Source organism: Salvelinus sp. IW2-2015, linkage group LG4q.1:29 (genome assembly GCF_002910315.2).
Source record: "Salvelinus sp. IW2-2015 linkage group LG4q.1:29, ASM291031v2, whole genome shotgun sequence".
Classification (NCBI taxonomy): Eukaryota; Metazoa; Chordata; class Actinopteri; order Salmoniformes; family Salmonidae; genus Salvelinus; species Salvelinus sp. IW2-2015.
This window is the reverse complement of record NC_036842.1, coordinates 80,215,107-80,232,434: the sequence shown is the minus strand read 5'-3', so window position 1 is coordinate 80,232,434 and position 17,328 is coordinate 80,215,107. Positions and strand designations below refer to the sequence as shown.

General features: G+C 44.4%; 1 protein-coding gene across 5 annotated transcripts in view; it reads right to left on the bottom strand.

Moving 5' to 3' along the window:
- Positions 1-17,328, bottom strand: part of LOC111962602 (protein-methionine sulfoxide oxidase mical3a) — a 117,832-nt gene that overhangs the window by 50,629 nt on the left and 49,875 nt on the right. For 3 of the 5 annotated variants that reach the window (XM_023985810.2, XM_023985804.2, XM_023985809.2), the window contains exons 17-24: positions 8,974-9,160; positions 7,828-7,922; positions 7,630-7,723; positions 3,276-3,471; positions 2,752-3,008; positions 2,087-2,176; positions 1,315-1,461; positions 795-857 (exon numbers count right to left, since the gene is read on the bottom strand). In XM_023985810.2, coding sequence (XP_023841578.1) covers positions 795-857; positions 1,315-1,461; positions 2,087-2,176; positions 2,752-3,008; positions 3,276-3,471; positions 7,630-7,723; positions 7,828-7,922; positions 8,974-9,160 — 1,129 coding nt within the window. Of the gene's footprint in view, positions 1-794; positions 858-1,314; positions 1,462-2,086; positions 2,177-2,751; positions 3,009-3,275; positions 3,472-7,629; positions 7,724-7,827; positions 7,923-8,973; positions 9,161-9,845; positions 9,963-11,292; positions 11,392-11,703; positions 11,815-12,633; positions 12,733-12,969; positions 13,081-13,645; positions 13,712-14,193; positions 14,299-15,705; positions 15,790-16,123; positions 16,241-17,328 lie in introns of those variants that run through there. The other 2 variants (XM_023985791.2, XM_023985807.2) reach the window with 2 other exon arrangements.

Here is a 17,328-nt window from a genome sequence, read left to right as displayed (position 1 = left end):
CCTAGGAGAAGTCCATTTCTGGGACAATTATAAAAAGAGATTTGTGGTAAGATTTTCATAGACACGTCATAACATTTACATATATTTGCACACAACAGGCTTTGCAGATAACAAAGGAAAAAAAGAGCATATATTACCATGACATGATTGGTGGTTAGAGACAGACATGCACTGATCCATTTCTGAAAATGCAAACGCTTGCATCAAGAAATTGCAAATCCACAAGGTGTTAACGGCATCCATGTTGAAGTGGAAAAGCAAAAGTATCCCTCCTGTCCAAATGGTCCTTGTGAGATCCATACACTATACAGTATGTTACAAGTTTGTATGTTTTTTTGTGTGTTTGTCAAGAACGAAACCACCCCAAAAGCTTGAAAAAGGAGTCAGCCCACCTCAGAAACATGCCACTGTTAATATCAGAGGAAAACAAGAATTCCAGAGAAATGACAACTCCACCCACACAAGTCATTACCCATCTAGTGACATCATGCACGCCAGGCAGACCACCATAGGCTTGCAACAGCCCTGGTGAGTGTGGTGTATAGCCCCCCCATAACTTATCTCCTTCTACTCCGATACTTTATAGTATGATCTGACGTACAGGGAAGCGAGGTTGGGTGGTGAGGAAACTGGTAAAGTGTTGGTCTCTTGTGTTGTATAGTTCCAGCATGCATGCTTGTGAGTGAGTGTCTGTGTGTGCTGCCATGCTATAAGGAAGGTAGAGTAGAATAGAGCTGTAAGCCAAGGTATAGGGATCATCATATATAATGATCACATATATCGCTCTGCACTACCTCCAGACACCGACTCCAACCAGACTCGCACAGCCTCATGACGAGCGGATGTGTTGGCGGGGGCTACATTTAAAACAAACATGGTTGGGACAGGATATTAACACAACAGACACATGGGAAAGAAATAACAGAACAGAACAAAGCCAAACCAAATGAACAGAATGAATAAACAAAAGGGATAAATAAAGGAAGGAACCCGGGGTGTGATTGGTGACCTTTGATCTGACCAAGTGAAACCTGTGTCTCTCTGTCCATCGGTCACAACCCCAGACCCCTTAACGACAACACTGAGACACAACATTAATGCTCAAAAAAAAGAAAGCAGGACAATCAAAACCACAGATGATTATAGACAAGAGGTTGGTTAGTGTGGGAGGGTTGGTCCTCCTGGCCCAGACACACACAGCAGTAGCCAGTCTGATGAGACACACTGGTCCCCAACCGGGAGACCCACAGTCAGGGAGCCAAGGGGCCGGCCTGGGAAGTGTACCCAGGGATCAGCTCCTCTGGGCTGGGTTACCTGTGGAGGAGGGCTGGGAGGCTGAGGCAGGAGGCCCCTCCGACAGCACGGAGACTCCTCTGATATTCTTAATGACTGTTGGATCCACAGGCTGCAGCACTTGCTGGATCTGCAGGTATCTGGCTGTGTGGAGGTGTAKGGGGTGGACTGTATATGGTTGGTGTGTGTGGATTTGAGTTCCATATTGTATGAAGTGTGAGAGAGTCGTTGAGGAATGGGAGTAGGAACACCAAGGGAAACAGACAGGACAGAACGGGAAAAGAGAGGGATAAGAGAGAGAAGGTATAGAGGGGATTTTAGACCAGTAGGAGACAGTACGGTTGAAATATGATCTACCACAGGAAGGAGATGGAGGCTGCATGCAATAGTGTCCTGGAACAACAGTAGCAGCTTTACAGTAAAATATTATAAATCAGAAAGACAAAGTCTCTACCATGGTATAACTGTTGACTGACTAAAAAAGGGACACTGAACATGTTCTTAGTAGAAGTGGATTATTACAAAAACAAAGTTGCAAGAAAACAAGTTAATAGGAAGAATGTTAAGGGGTAGAATAAAATGGGTAGTAATATTTCAGCATGAGAATGTAAAACACAGAATTAAAAATAACCATCCATCTCTATCAAAATTCCACAATTCAAACATTAGCAACACAACACTGCAGTAGAAATCCTGGTAAAAAGAAACAAACCCAACACAAGAGTTAATTAATGAGAAGGTCCCTTCACTCATCGTTAAGTGTGCAAACCCCATCAGCAGGCAGTGGTGCTACCTTTAAATGTACCTGTATCCTCTTCATCTTTGAGGTTCTCCAGCCATACGCCTGACTGGAGTTCCCTCTCCCACGGGCAGTACTCCCCCTCTGCCAGTAGGGGGAGACATGCCCCAAGACAGACAGAGACAGAGACAGAGACAGAGACAGAGACAGAGACAGAGACAGAGACAGAGACAGAGACAGAGACAGAGACAGAGACAGAGACAGAACAGACAGACAGACAGACAGACAGACAGACAGACAGACGAAGAAACGAGGACAGGGAGAGGGGGGAGGACAGGGAGAAGATGAGGATAACAATGACTTCAGTGACAGGTGAAAGAGGTATACTTTTCTCTAAAAAACAGATTTAGTGAGATAAGAGGGCCAATAGTCACAGAGTTGAGATGAAGACAGAATGTTCACATACAAATGAGGAAGACATCATAGGGAAAACACTGACACCAGTTTACTGTAGAACCCACTGACTGAGTGACTAGACAGGCCTGCTACATTCGAAATCGCACATATCATAAAATGTTTTTTTTTTTTTTTTTATCTCATGACAGAATAGCAGCACTCCAACAGGACATCTGAAAACTGAAACTGTAGATAAACTACATACAGTAGACACACTTTGTAAACTTTAAACTGTCACATCATTTTTTTTTAAACTATTTTACCATCACTCGATTCCTCCTCATCGTCCTCCTCTTCATCATCTTCCTCCTCCTCCACCTTTAGGTCTCTAACAATTTGAGCCTGAGCCCCGTCCTCTCCCTCGGCCCCTGGGTCGCTGTCGGTCTTCAGCTTAGCATGGAGCTCCACAGCCTCTTTCCAGGGTACCCCTCCCAGGTCTGAGGGGCTGGGGGGCTCCTGCTGCTCCTCCTCATGGTCCTCATCCTCCTGGTCCTCCTCCTCCATGTCAGACTCAGAGCTGCTGTAGGAGTGCAAGAGAGGCAGATGTTAAAGCAGGCAGGGAAGGAGAGGATATATACACACACCAACACTTACTGGCACCGTATATATATCCAATACTTTACAAGCACTGACCATAACCATCACATACCAGCATGCAATATTAAATTATAATTTAAGCATCAGCCACAGTTTGTGTGCATTACAATACATAGGCCTAAATTGGTGATATTGAACAGTTGCTCCCACTAGCCATGTCCTCGCAGAGTTGAATGTCCCTCTGTCTTACCTGGAGCCCAGCTCTGCGTGTTTGTCCTTGTCCAGCACGCTGCTCAGGTTGTGTTCAGCCAGCGTCTCCTCGGGCACCTCCTCCAGATCCTCCTCCCGCTGCAGAGAGAGACGGTAGTTCTCCAGCTCGATGCGCTCCGGCGTGCCCCGCAGACGCTTAGGCAGGCTGGGCTCCTGCAGCCCGTTGACCTCTGGGACTGGGGTGGATCGTGGAGGGGCAAGGGCGGAGGGGTGTCAGGGAGAGAAAACAGACAGGCTTTCTAAGAATCAGATGGGTAGAATGATTGAGGAGAGGAGCTGGAGGGATACAGCAGTGCAAGAGCCATGCAAGGTGTAGACACTAGGCAGGCTCGGGTATCATTCAAACTGAGGCTATGCTTCTTATCTCCAAGTTTCCACTATACCATCGGACCAGTATACTGTACCTACTGTATAACATTCTAACAACCACATCTTTCCATAATCACGTTTCAGTCTATGTTTCTTCCATGACTATAGTTGAGCACTGATTTATTATCACTCATTTTGTATGAACTGATGTGTGTCATGTTTGAGCCATTTTCATGTTTGTATACACATTTCTTTAGATTCTAGGACAAACAGACAAAACCACACAGTCATTGTAACAATTTATTGCATTCATTGTTTTTCCTACAGTAGCTCACAAATATAATAGATTTATTATATACACTATGATATATATATGTATTATATAATATAAGGTTGGTACTACTTTGCCTTTTTCCCATCCTTTCTAGCAAGTGGTAAAACTGACAGACACTGACAGTCTAATACAGGGATGGGCAACTAGTGTCCCAAATCAGTACCCTGTTGTAGTAAACAGTGGGGGGCCCCCATTGATTTTGTTTTCACTCTCACTCAGATATCATATTAATATGGCATTAGTCAGGGCACAATACATTGAATTGCAGTAAATTAGCTTAAAAACTGCAAACATTTCTCTCCACCYCATGGCAAAATGTGTAGAATTGCAGGATGGATACAGATGTGGGTATGCAGACCTGAATCGCATTCCCTCATGATGAGTTCAGATTTTTTGTGGCCCCTACCCCCATCAAAGTTGCCCATTCCTGGTCTAGTAGAATCAGTCTAAATTTGAGATGAGATTATACACTTGCATAGGGCACGGCAACACTTAAAAATGTGTCATTTAAAATGAGAAATTTAGCTTAAAATAAGGTGAGAGAAACTTACCAACAGAAAATGTGCTGTAAGCAATGACCGCATGCAACCCTCACTAAAGCATGGTTTGGTGAGGCAGAGAGTGTGATATTTCATTTGTTTTCATGCAATGGTGCTAGTGGTGACAGTTTGTCAGATTAGTGAAACTGAAGAATGCAGAACTCTAGTATCACAGAGGGACATTTAGAAGACAATAGAGTCTGCATCAYAGTCTCATGAGACAATAGATTCATGAGGCAATTAATCCTATTCGACTAACCTCAGTTTTAAAGATGATAGGGATTCCCACAGGTTAGCATGTGTTATGAAATTATCAATGTTAGCCATTAATAAACTATATAAACTAAATTATGTTAACACCCTTTAAATTAGTGGATTTGTCTATTTCAGCCACACCAGTTGCTGACAAGTGTATAAAATCGAGCGCATGGCCATGCAATCTCCATAGCCAAACATTGTCAGTAGAATGGCCTTACTGAAGAGCTCAGTGACTTTCAATGTGGCACCGTCATAGGATGTCACCTTTCCTACAAGTCAGTTGGTCAAACTTCTTCCCTGCTAGGGCTGCCCCAGTCAAGTGTAAGTGCTGTTATTGTGAAGTAGAAATTTCTGGAAGCAATAACGGCTCAGTCGCGAAGTGGTAGGCCACAGAAGCTCACAGAACAGGACTGCCGAATGCTGAAGCGCGTAGCGAGTAAAAATTGTCTGTGCTCGGTTGCAACACTACCGTGTTCCAAACTGCCTCTGGAAGCAACGTCAGCACAAGAACTGTTCATTGGGAGCTTCATGAAATGGGTTTCAATGGCCGAGCAGCCGGCGTTCCAAGCCCAAGATCACCATGCACAATGCTAAGCTTTGGCTGGAGTGGTGTAAAGCTCACCGCAATTGGAAAAAGTGTTCTCTGGACTGATGAATCACGCTTCACCATAATTGTTTTATTTATTTAACCTTTATTTAACTAGGCAAGTCAGTTAAGAACAAATTCTTATTTACAATGACGGCCTACCCCGACCAAACCCTAACCCGGGCGACACTGGGCCAATTGTGCATCGCCCAATAGGACTCCCAATCACGGCCGGTTGTGATACAGCCTGGAATCAAACCAGAGTCTGTAGTGATGCCTCTAGCACTGAGATGCAGTGCCTTAGACCGCTGCACCACTCGGGAACCCCATCTGGCAGTCCGACGTAAGGAAACTATGTTTGGCTGATGCCAGGCAAACCTACCTGCCTGAATGCATAGTGCCAACTGTAAAGTTTGGTGGAGGAGGAATAATGGTCTGGGGCTGTTTTTCATGGTTCGGGCTAGGCCCATTAGATCCAGTGAAGGGAAATCTTAACGCTACAGCATACAAAGACATTCTAGACGATTCTGTGCTTCCAACTTTGTGGCAACAGTTTGGGGAAGGCCCTTTTCAGTTTCAGCATGACAATGCCCCAGTGCACAAAGCAAGGTCCATACAGAAATGGTTTGTTGAGATCGGTGTGGAAGAACTTGACTGGCCTGCACAGAGCCCTGACCTCAACCCCATCGAACACCTTTGGGATGAATTGGAACGCCGACTGCGAGCCAGGCCTAATCGCCCAACATCAGTGCCCAACCTCACTAATGCGTGTGGCTGAATGGAAGCAATTCCCCGCAGCAATGTTCCAACATCAAGTGGAACGCCTTCCCAGAAGAGTACAGACTATTATAGCAGCAAAGTGGGGACCAACTCCATATTAAATGTACATGATTTTGGAATGAGATGTTTGACGAGCAGGTGTCCACATAATCATGTAGTGTATACGTCATGTTTGCGGCCTGCTTCTATCTTATTACCAAGTATAAAAATGTTCTAGTAGATGTGGGATGAATGCCTTATACTTACCTTAAATATAATACTGGCCTAGTAGGCCTACAGATTACTTAATAAAGTAATCTAAGCTACAAACTTCACACTAGATAATTAGCCGTACATTAGATACATCAACCTACACGTTTCATCTGTAGAATCTATATAGTATATGCAAGATAAATGCAGCATTTAGCAAAAGCAGTATAGGTGTTAGAATGCAAAGAGCAGGGTGGGAAGGTAGAGGGATGCAGGAAGACAGACAGGACACCCACTGACGGTACAGTTTGAGAGATGAGGGGCAGGGTGGCTCTCACAAGGGACCAATCACAAGCACTGTTTCAAGCACTAGCTGTCAGCTTCAGGCTACTCTGATAGGAGGGTGAAAAGGTAAAGCTTACAAAGAACCAATCACAAGCAGTGATACAGGCACGCTCTAGCGAGCAGGTCAAATAGGACAAGGTAAAACTAAGAAAGTCAGAGACCACTACAGGTTACAATCACAATAGAGTTGGGCCTTCGATTAAAGCACAGGCAGGCAAAAGAGCATACTCAACGCATTTGTTGAGTAATAACATATTTAATATTATAATTAAATTAATATAAATATAAATATTACATTTAATGTACAACTATTAATCAATTCAACAGGTTACTGTTAAATTACTTAACTCATTAAATGACTAATAACAAAGTGAGAAAGGGTAAGTAACTACAGTATAATGAAGTCTTAAAAACCCACAGAAGCGAACAGCGGAGGCTCATCATTTTGCCTGACTGTTATTTTAATTTCCCAGCTGAAAGAGATCGAAGAAGRTGCACCATTCGTTTAAAATGTAGCTGCCAGCGGGGGCTACTTTATTGACCAATAGGGGAGGGAATGCTGCATCTTCAAGAAAAAAACAACACACCACAAGCAMAGAATCACATCAATAGGACAGCAAGCTATACGAAAGAGGAATAGAGGACGCCAGCTAACATTCACTCAGAGTCATTAGTTTGTGAAGTAAAGCCACAGAGGTCATATAAGGGGAGGGGGATACATTATGTTCTATGGGTACTGTAGTACATCATGCTACAGGTCATGCTAGGAGATTGAGCAAGGCGTTGAGGGTGAAACAGCAGAAGAGGTAGATACAGTAGGTATACAGAAGCGGCGAGTTGAGGGAGTTTAGCTCCACCTGGTGATAGGTCCAGGACAGGGTGCGGCGGAGGGTGCGCAGGGGCCCCTCCCCCACCCATCGAGCCTGGGCCAGCAGGGCCAGGCGGGGCAGTGGCACCACAGCTAGAGGTGAGGAAAGTGGGCTAGTGGGGGTACCTGAGGTCTGGCGCTCAGCGGGAGACAGGGATGCCATCTCCCCCCTCCCGGGGGAGTCCACGGTGACCACGGCGGGCAAGGACGCCTGGTTGTCCTGGAGACAGGAGGAGGTGGTCAATACACATCCTACACTTCCTGATTGTCCGACATGACAGATCCAGTGTGTGTGTGTGGGGGGAGGGGATGGGTCAGTAGTACCTTTGCATTGAGCAGAGCACGGAGCGGTGCTGGCCTCTTCCTCTGAGCCTGACCAGACAAGCGGTAACAGTAGTGCGGCTTGCAGTAAAACTTCCCTGCAGGAGGAGACAAAAACAGAGAAATATCAAATCAGCGCAAAACAAAACAACTTTCCAGATCAGCCTGCATTCCCTTCATCTGGCTGTTGCATATTCTTTAGTACGGTGAAAGCCTCTGTGTGTATTAGACTACGCTGTTCATAGATAGACACTATTATTGTTCTCCCTCCCTCCCTCGGTTCCCAGTTGGCATTCTGGAGTCTGCTCTACCAGTGGGATGACTGGGATCACAAACTAAACAAGGAGAAACAGCCACTCCATCATTGCTAACAATCTCCTACTTGTTAAATGAGCACAACAGAGATCTTATGACACCCATAGAGAAAAGGGAATGACATCACAAGACTGTAGCAGGCTCTATGAGGACAACGCACTACAATCTGATAACTCCTACTGTAACCACAAGGACAAGGCTTGGTATAAAATGCTAACATTTTATACCATGCTAACAGTACATGTATGTCTGCCTACGAGTAGGCCAACATGTCAGTCAGCACTTTCTACAGTATCATAAAATTGTCAAATTATCCCTGCTGGTCATCTATAAATGTTTGAACATCTTGAAGAACAATCTGGCATTAATGGCCATGTACTGTTATAATCTCCACCCGGCACAGCCATCAGAGGACTGGCAACCCTTCAGAGCCTGGTTCCTCTCTAGGGTTCTTCCTAGGTTCCTGCCTTTCTAGGGAGTTTTTCCTAGCCACAGTGCTTCTACATCTGAATAGATTGCTGTTTGGGGTTTTAGGCTGGGTTTCTGTACAGCACTTTGTATCATCTGCTGGTGTAAAAAGGGATTTCTAAATATATGTGATAGATCTGATTGTATGTCAGTAATGTCTGTGCCCTGTTTGAATTTTGTCAAGACAAAACAAAGTGACTGTCATTCAGTGGGGTGTTTTTGTTCACATATCAACAGCGTATGAAAGCTAGATCTGTTCACATGTAACAAACAGATCTGGGACCAGCTTACACTTGTATTGACTGAAAAGMACACTACATGATGATCATTGCGAGTGGTCTAAAGACGCATCTTGGGAGCACGTACCATCCTCCACATCGAAGGCGTAGGATGACAATCTAAGCGTCGTTCCGCAGTAGTCACACTTGAAGCAGCTACGGTGGAAGAACTTGCCCTCGGCACTCAGCCGCTCCATCACGTACACACGCTTCCGGCAGAAGAAGCACACGTCACTGCCCCCGATGTTCTGGGGAAACTCCTTCCTCAGGGAACCCTGTAGAGGAAGAGGTGGAGAGGAGATTAGATCGGGGGCAGGGGAGAGGTGGAGAGGAGATTAGATCAGGGGCAGGGGAGAGGTGGAGAGGAGATTAGATCGGGGGCAGGGGAGAGGTGGAGAGGAGATTAGATCGGGGGCAGGGGAGAGGTGGAGAGGAGATTAGATCAGGGGCAGGGGAGAGGTGGAGAGGAGATTAGATCAGGAGCAGGGGAGAGGTGGAGAGCGATGGAGAGAGAGGGTAGGTATTTCCATGAAGCCCCAGCTTCACAACTTAGTGGGGAAATCGAACTGATTTGGAACAGTTAATGGGACAGTTAACAGTTAATGATTTGGAACAGTTAATGGGATCAACTGTTCCATTGATATCAAACCATTCACAACCTAGTAGGTCATAACATGGGCTACTAAAACAAAAGAAGTTTGCATTTTCAGAAACACCTGAGATTATAGCACATTTTGGATACCACAACAAACACAAGGTCAACATGTTCCACACACACAGAACACTGGTCACAGAGTTAGTTTCTAAGACACACACAATTACAAATCGTTCTCTAGAACTAGCAGGAAGTCCTAGTTACACTCATTATCCCCAAACACCACAGCTGCATTCGCAAGCTGGAGTCACTTCACTCTTGGGTCTACAACATGCCTAGCGCCCTACGACACCATTGGCTCTTACCAATTCCACCAATTCCCTCTCGTCAAGTAAGGGCTTGGGTTCCTCCTGAGGTTGAAGCTGATTGGCTATCTGATCAGCCAATAAGCTTACTCCCCCWGTGTACATCTTTAAATATCTCTATCGACGGCAGAGAGAGAAAGAAAGGACAGTAGGATGAGAGAAAGAGACATGGAGGAAAAATTAAGAATGCAAAGGAATGTGAGAGAACAGAACGACATAGTAGTATGAGGAAGAGCGGTAAACTATGACAGGAGGTCTGGTAGTACACTATGTAAGGCACTAAAGAGCACTGGAAAATAACTGATATCATGAGAGGGAAATGAAGCCATGTTAGGTTGATCAAGCGTGTAGATGTGTCGGCTCACCAATCCAATGAACTGCTTTGAATTAGTGTTTTCAAATATGTGCAAACCAACTGCATAGAACTCTTGAACTCTCATTTACACTAATAGCCATGAGCCACACCACCACATGCAGTGTCTGACAGAAAGGGTGCTTGGAGTTTAACCATTACAACACCAGTGATGTCTACACACCATTACTTTAATGAGGAGCAACAGCTGTTGACTAGCCTTGTGATGCTGTGCAATAAACTGTGGCTATATGCACACACACACACACACACACACACACACACACACACACACACACACACACACACACACACACACACACACACACACACACACACACAGTGTTAATTCTCACGGCGCAACCCTTTGGCTAATAAAACAAGAAACATAATTGGTCAACATGGACACAGGATGTTAGGATCAACTATGTACATTCCAAAGATCAGTGATTCATTGTAATATCTCAAACACACTAACTGTAACCCTAAAATGGCCGGGATTAGATCTACAAAAATCTCTAACTAAAATGTATCCTGCAGAGAGACACAATTTAGGTCAGTTAGCATAGTGTAAGCCATATAAAAACATGACATTTAAATATTTCAAAGTATGGATGAGATTTACTGTATACCATGCTGTATTATAATATATCATCTCTGTCAACATGAAGATCAAATTAGGCTGTCCTGAGGGAGAAACACCTGGCAGGGTGTCCTTAAGCACAGTGACCACAACACTGCAATGATGCAGGCCACACCTAAGGGACTGCTAATATCAATCTATTGGAACATACATTATTCATATAGCTATGACTACAGTACATTCTCTTCCACTTTTCACTGTGTCATCACATTTTTCAACACAGCTAGCTGAGCAATATCTTGGACTAAAACGGCACATGTGTTTACACCCATAGWGATGAACCATTCCTGTATGCATTGTCCACATGCTTGTTAGGACACACATCGGAAATCAGTTCAATCACATAACAGAGGCCAGGCAGTGAGTTATTTGGCCCATCTCCCAGAGGCCCTGAGTAAGGTAGTGTGTTAGAGTCAGCCCCACTGCAGATCTCCTCAGGAGGGAGAGGGTACCTGTCGGAGAGTTTCAGGGGAGGAGAGGGGGCTCTCTGGGCTATGGCTGCGTGACAGGTGCCACTGTTCTATAAAGAAACGTGAGCGCTTTTTCTTAGGCTCCAGAAAAAGAAAAAAAAAAGAGAGGACAATTAAGGCAGGAGGACTTGGCATGAGAACAAAGAGAATAGGTAAAGATGCAAGACAAGCTGATATGGAAATCCCTTGGCTGGGTCATATTCTAATTCTACATAACACAAATGACAGATACTGAGTAAACAATAGGATTAATGGCAGTGTTTTATTTATTGTTTTATTACTCGATCTGACATTAATGACATCTTTTAAAGTAACYAAGGAGATCAGGTCTGTTCTTTTGGTAAAGTCCTCAACTTTGAACCCAGGCCAAGGCTATTGAGAGGTGTGTATCACCTGTGGCTTTGTCTGCTTGCTTTGAAACTGTGAGGCAAGCTGCTCAGCCCTCTCCTGTATACTAAGGCTATGTAACGGCATTTGGTCATCAGAGCGCAGAAGCTCTAGCTCCTGCAGAAGAACACATTATTAGATTCCAAAGAACAGAATAGGACTGGTAAGGAAGAATTTAGCCATGCACAAAGCATCCCATGCTCCACACAAGATCCATATTATTTAACATTTATTTAACCAGGAAAGACCATTGAGGTTAGAAACCTCTTTTGCGAGAGCAACCTGATTGATTGTGATAGAGGTTTTAGCCTTGTGTTCTAGGCTATTTGTGCTTGCTTTAGTGGTTTAAGTGATTTTTATGTGACAGGTTCATCTGACCTATGCATACTAACAAGGGTGCCCTGACTGCTGCGCCTTGACATAACTGATCCACTATTAGCAGATGTCACTCCTCATTTATGGTGTACTTGTAAATGCTGCATTGTTGCAAAGCCAATTTCTATTTGCCATGTAGTAGAAACACAGTAGAAATACAAGTGCAAATTCAGCTTAGGTCAGCTATTGGAGGTTACTGGTTAACAGGGTGGTTACTGGTAGCCTAGCAGTTAAGAGCATTGGGCCAGTAACCAAAAGGTTTCTGGTTCGAATCCTTGAGATGACTAGGTTAAAACATTGGTTGATGTCCCCTTGAACAAGACACTTAACCCTAATTGCTCCTGTAAGTTTCTCTGGATAAGAGTGTCTGCTAAATGACTCAAATGTAAAATGTAGCAGTCCGAGGAGAAATGTTATAATGCAGCTGTCCTTGATGGCAGTAGGTATATCTTATATCATTTAAAATCGAGTCAATCTATCAAAATCAATCTAGTGAGTTTTCCAAGGAGCAGAGATGAGGTTAATGTGTTAGTGTAGTTCTCCCCAGAGAAAAGGGTCTACCTGTCTGAGCGTTTCAGGGGAGGAGAGGGGGCTCTCTGGGCTCTGGCTGCGAGACAGGTGCCACTGTTCTATAAAGAAACGTGAGGGCTTTTTCTTAGGCTCCAGGGGAAGGAGAGGACAGATAAATAATGTAGGACAGTTCAGAATAGGCAACAGGACTGAGAATGATGGCAATGAGGAATTCGCTTTTAGCTATAGTACAGTAGTWAACCAACACCAAAGACACTCAAACTATTTAAAAAAAAGAATAAATCCACAAGGCCTATCACTTACAGATAATGAATTGACTGATTATATAGGGCTCTGTTTTTTCACACAACATGCCATGGTGTTCACCTTTGGTTTCTCAGGTTTACCCTTAAACTTAGCGACTAATCTGGCAGACCTCTCCTGAATGCTAGCGATGTGAATAGGCTCTGGCTCGTCAAGCTGCACGGGTTTCCATTTCTGCAGATTAAACGAAGGTAAGCATTGTGTGTGTTTACAGTCTGTTTGTCCCAAAACATGATAATACTGGTTTGATGCAGTTAGCTGGTATGGTTGGCTTGAGAATTTAAGACAGGCTATGAAATAACAGACCTCTATTGACAACCCACTCTTTCAGGGGGAGTTGGGATATTTAAAGTATTTCCAATTCACACATGCATATTAATACACACTTGTACATGTGTCAAATAGGACAAATATAAGCACCCACCAAATTATTATTTACAAATTGCACACATATCATATAATACTGTATATGAGTCAGCATGCAAGCACTGCTATGGAGATAGAGATCAAACAATAGTGCCCAAACTAAACATATGAAACTAGCCTTGAAATACTGTATACTTACATACTGTAAGTCATCGTCTGCTTACATTTTGTTGATTGTTCCAATCATATTCTGACCACAACAATCCCTTCCATCCCACACAAGCCGTAGAGACACCCAGTCACACACACTCTGCCTGTGTTGTTAGTTCCCTGAGTGCTAGCACTGATCACAGGCCCATTCAACCATGGTTACCCTGTGTGTCAGAAGGGTCTGGTCCTGGGTGGTGTCTCCCTCCTCCATAACTCCTCCATCACAATGCTGAAGGACACACAGACACTTCAAAACTGACAGCTCGGACCATGTTTCTCCGCTCATAAACAAACCACAGCATGCCATAYACAGCATCAGATCTTTCACTGCAGAAAGTATGGCAACAAGGCCCCCACCTACACGCTGGTCAGCCACAACACAAGAAACCCACTGACGAGAAGAACGGAAACTAAGACTAGATACAGTTTATTTTAGTTACGTTGGAAGTCCTCAAATCAAATGTTATTGTCACATACACATGGTTAGCAGATGTTWTTTCAAGTGTAGCAAAATGCTAACGTCTAAAACGTTAATATAGGGAGAGGAAGAAGAGTCACTACATTTAGTTTTCTACTTTGAAGGCACAACTGGATAACTTGTTCGTAAGGTAAGACAAGAGTCAAGACCTGAGAGGATAGAGGTTAGATAAAGGATCAACAAGGCAGAGGACAGGGGAGTGTGTCTGGTCTGGTATGGACTAGACTGGTCACCTGTGAGTGAAGATAGAGTGAGAAGGTGGTGGAAGAGGAGGAGAGCAGAATGGTTTTCTTAGGGCAGCTCCGTGAGCCACAGGTTGACTCTGTACTGATTCTTGGCTTGAGAGTGGAGAGGAGGACAGGCCGTCACTTGCTGGTGTCACTGACGTGCACAATTCCTCTGTTCATCACGTGCACACACAGACACACACCTCTGCACCCTTCAGGTATCATATTGCCTCATCCAAATTCACTTTTGAATTCAGTGAGTCAACAAACATTCACATATTAATATCAATTTAACTAATGATTCACATCCAATAGGCTAAAACAATCATCTGCTACAGTATCACCCTCACACTCATTCTTGTAGCTACCGCTGGCATTCTACCACACTACACACTCAAGCCAACACTGTTTCATCACACACAGGCACACACACTACCCACTGGACGCATGTGAAAATTAAGGCAAATAAACCAAATTTCTTCACATTTACCAACTAATTTACAGTTAAGCAAGCATGAGAGATATCTGTTTTTTTGTGTTTTTTTTACGGCCACAAAAACCTTTTGGGACGCTCTTGTGAGTGAGTGAGAAAAAAGCTAGAGGAATAGCATGATGATAAAAGTATGAAATACTGTGTTGAGCGAGAGTATACTTATGTTTAGGATAGCAAAATGTTTGGAACTTTCAATAAATTCACTAGTTTTCCAGAAATCCTGTTTGGAGGAATCGTGATTTCCTGCTTATTACCTCTTGATTCCGGGAAATCATCCAACTGGGATTTTTTTTTAAACAGGGAATYTATTGAAAGTTCCAAACATTTTGCAACCCTACTTATATGAGTCTGAAGAGCTACTAAAACATGTACACTAATCAGTGAAAATGAGTGTGTGAGATGGAAAAGTGGTATTGGAGAGCCTGTTCCTGGAGAGCTACCTACCCTGCTGAAGGTTTTCACTCAAACCCGTTATAACTAACCGGATTMATCTTATCAACCAGCTAATTATTAGAATGTGGTGCGGTAGATTAGGGTTGGACTGAAAACCTACGGGAGGGTAGCWCTCCAGGAACAGGGCTAGAGATCCCTGGTCTTGATGTTAATGGCTTAACGGTCTGTTAGCTAATTATTTCCACCAAAAATATTTTTCACGACAGACTATTTCCAACCAATTAGCTCAACTGCAGATTAGCTTTCATGGGTCAATCAAGCACAGCTCTGGACTGGCCATTTCACTTAGGGGCTCAAACTGTTAGACTTAGCATATTTAATTTAAAAAGAACTAAACAAAAAAACGACAAAGCAGCTTTGATGATTAGTGCACAAGCGAACTAAGCTAAAACTTTGATGATTAGCACAATGAAGCTAACTGAGCTAAGCTGAAGCGATAGCCTTTGTCTATCAAATCAGGGGATGTTACCTAGCTAGTAACTAGCTATGATAGCATGGTTAACTGGTTAGCTGGAGATGGGAGACCGACTAGTAGGCAGGGACTAATACAGCGTCAGACCAGCTAGCCATACCTGCTCCCCTCTGTTGGGTAGGGTCTGACACTTGAACTTCTCCTTATAGGCAACGATGAGCTGCTCCTGCTGTTGGGTTTGTTTCTGAGACAACATGGCAGGGGTGGGAGAGGGAGAGGGATAGGGATACGCCACATGAGACAAGAGAGAACATGACATCACGTCACTCACTGTCTGGGACGAACAGCACCCACACACAGCTGCTTATTCTGACACCACACACACGGAACTACTGGTTTCATGACTCCACAGAAAATAAAGCATGCTATGTCTAGGATCGATAACAGTTAACAATCTGAACAGAAAGCAGCTTTCCCCATATATACTACTGTAAAACACAGCAGAGAGACGGTTGGTTAGGGACATCCAGGGGTTAGACARGTGTCTAGGGGAGGGAGGGGAAGTGTCCACTCTTTACCTGTCTCCATGCAGGGACCAGAGCTAGGCAGACATACTCCCTGGGGGGGTCCAGGGGGGCAGGAGGTGGGGGAGGGGGCTGCGCCACAAGGAGATCCAGATTGGGCAGAGAATTCCCCTTTGACCAGTTGAAGATCAGTGACAGTTAAAGTGGCCAATAAAAGACCAGGACACAGTGAGCGCAACCAACCATGAGTCAAGGTCATGATTGGAGGAGAGGAGAGGAAGAAGAGAAAAATAGAGAGGGAAGTGAATCATCAGAAGACAGAGTTATGCTGATTGGAAAACAAACTGGGAGCAAAAAACAAAAGTAAATTGTGTGTGTCATAAGAATAGCATGCTGTGTAATGTAATATGACTAGAAATGTAGGATGTTCATTTGACCACTCTTTTGTCGCTCCATTTTTATGGAATGGTCTGCCTACCCATGTGAGAGAGACAGACTCGGTCTCAACCTTTAAGTCTTTATTGAAGACTCATCTCTTCAGTAGGTCATATGATTGAGTGTAGTCTGGCCCAGGAGTGTGAAGGTGGACGGATAAGGCTCTGGAGCAACGAACCGCCCTTGCTGTCTCTGCCTGGCGGTTCCCTCTCTCCACTGGGATTCTCTGCCTCTTAATCCTATTACAGGGGCTGAGTTAACTGGCTTACTGGTGCTCTTTCATGCCGTCCTTTAGGAGGGGTGCCGTAACTTGAGTGGGTTGAGTCACTGACGTGATCTTCCTGTCTGGGTTGGCGCCCCCCTTGGGTTGTGCCGTAGCGGAGATCTTGTGGGCTATACTCGGCCTTGTCTCAGGATGGTAAGTTGGTGGTTGAAGCTATATCTCTAGTGGGTGGGGGCTGTGCTTTGGCAAAGTGGGTGGGTTTATATCCTTCCTGTTTGCCCTGTCCGGGGTATCATTCGGATGGGCCCCAGTGTCTCTTGACTCCTCCTGTCTCAGCCTCCATATTTATGCTGCAGTAGTTTATGTGTCCGGGGGCGCTAGGTCAGTGTGTTATATCTGGAGTACTTCTCCTGTACTTATCCGGTGTCCTGTGTGAATTTAAGTATGCTCTCTCTAATTCTCTCTTTCTTCTCTCTATCGGAGAGAGAGAAAAGAGGAGTTTTTCCTAGCCACCGTGCTTCTACACGTGCATTGCTTGCTGTTTGGGTTTTAGGCTGGTTCTGTACAGCACTTTGAGATATCAGCTGATGTAAGAAGGGCT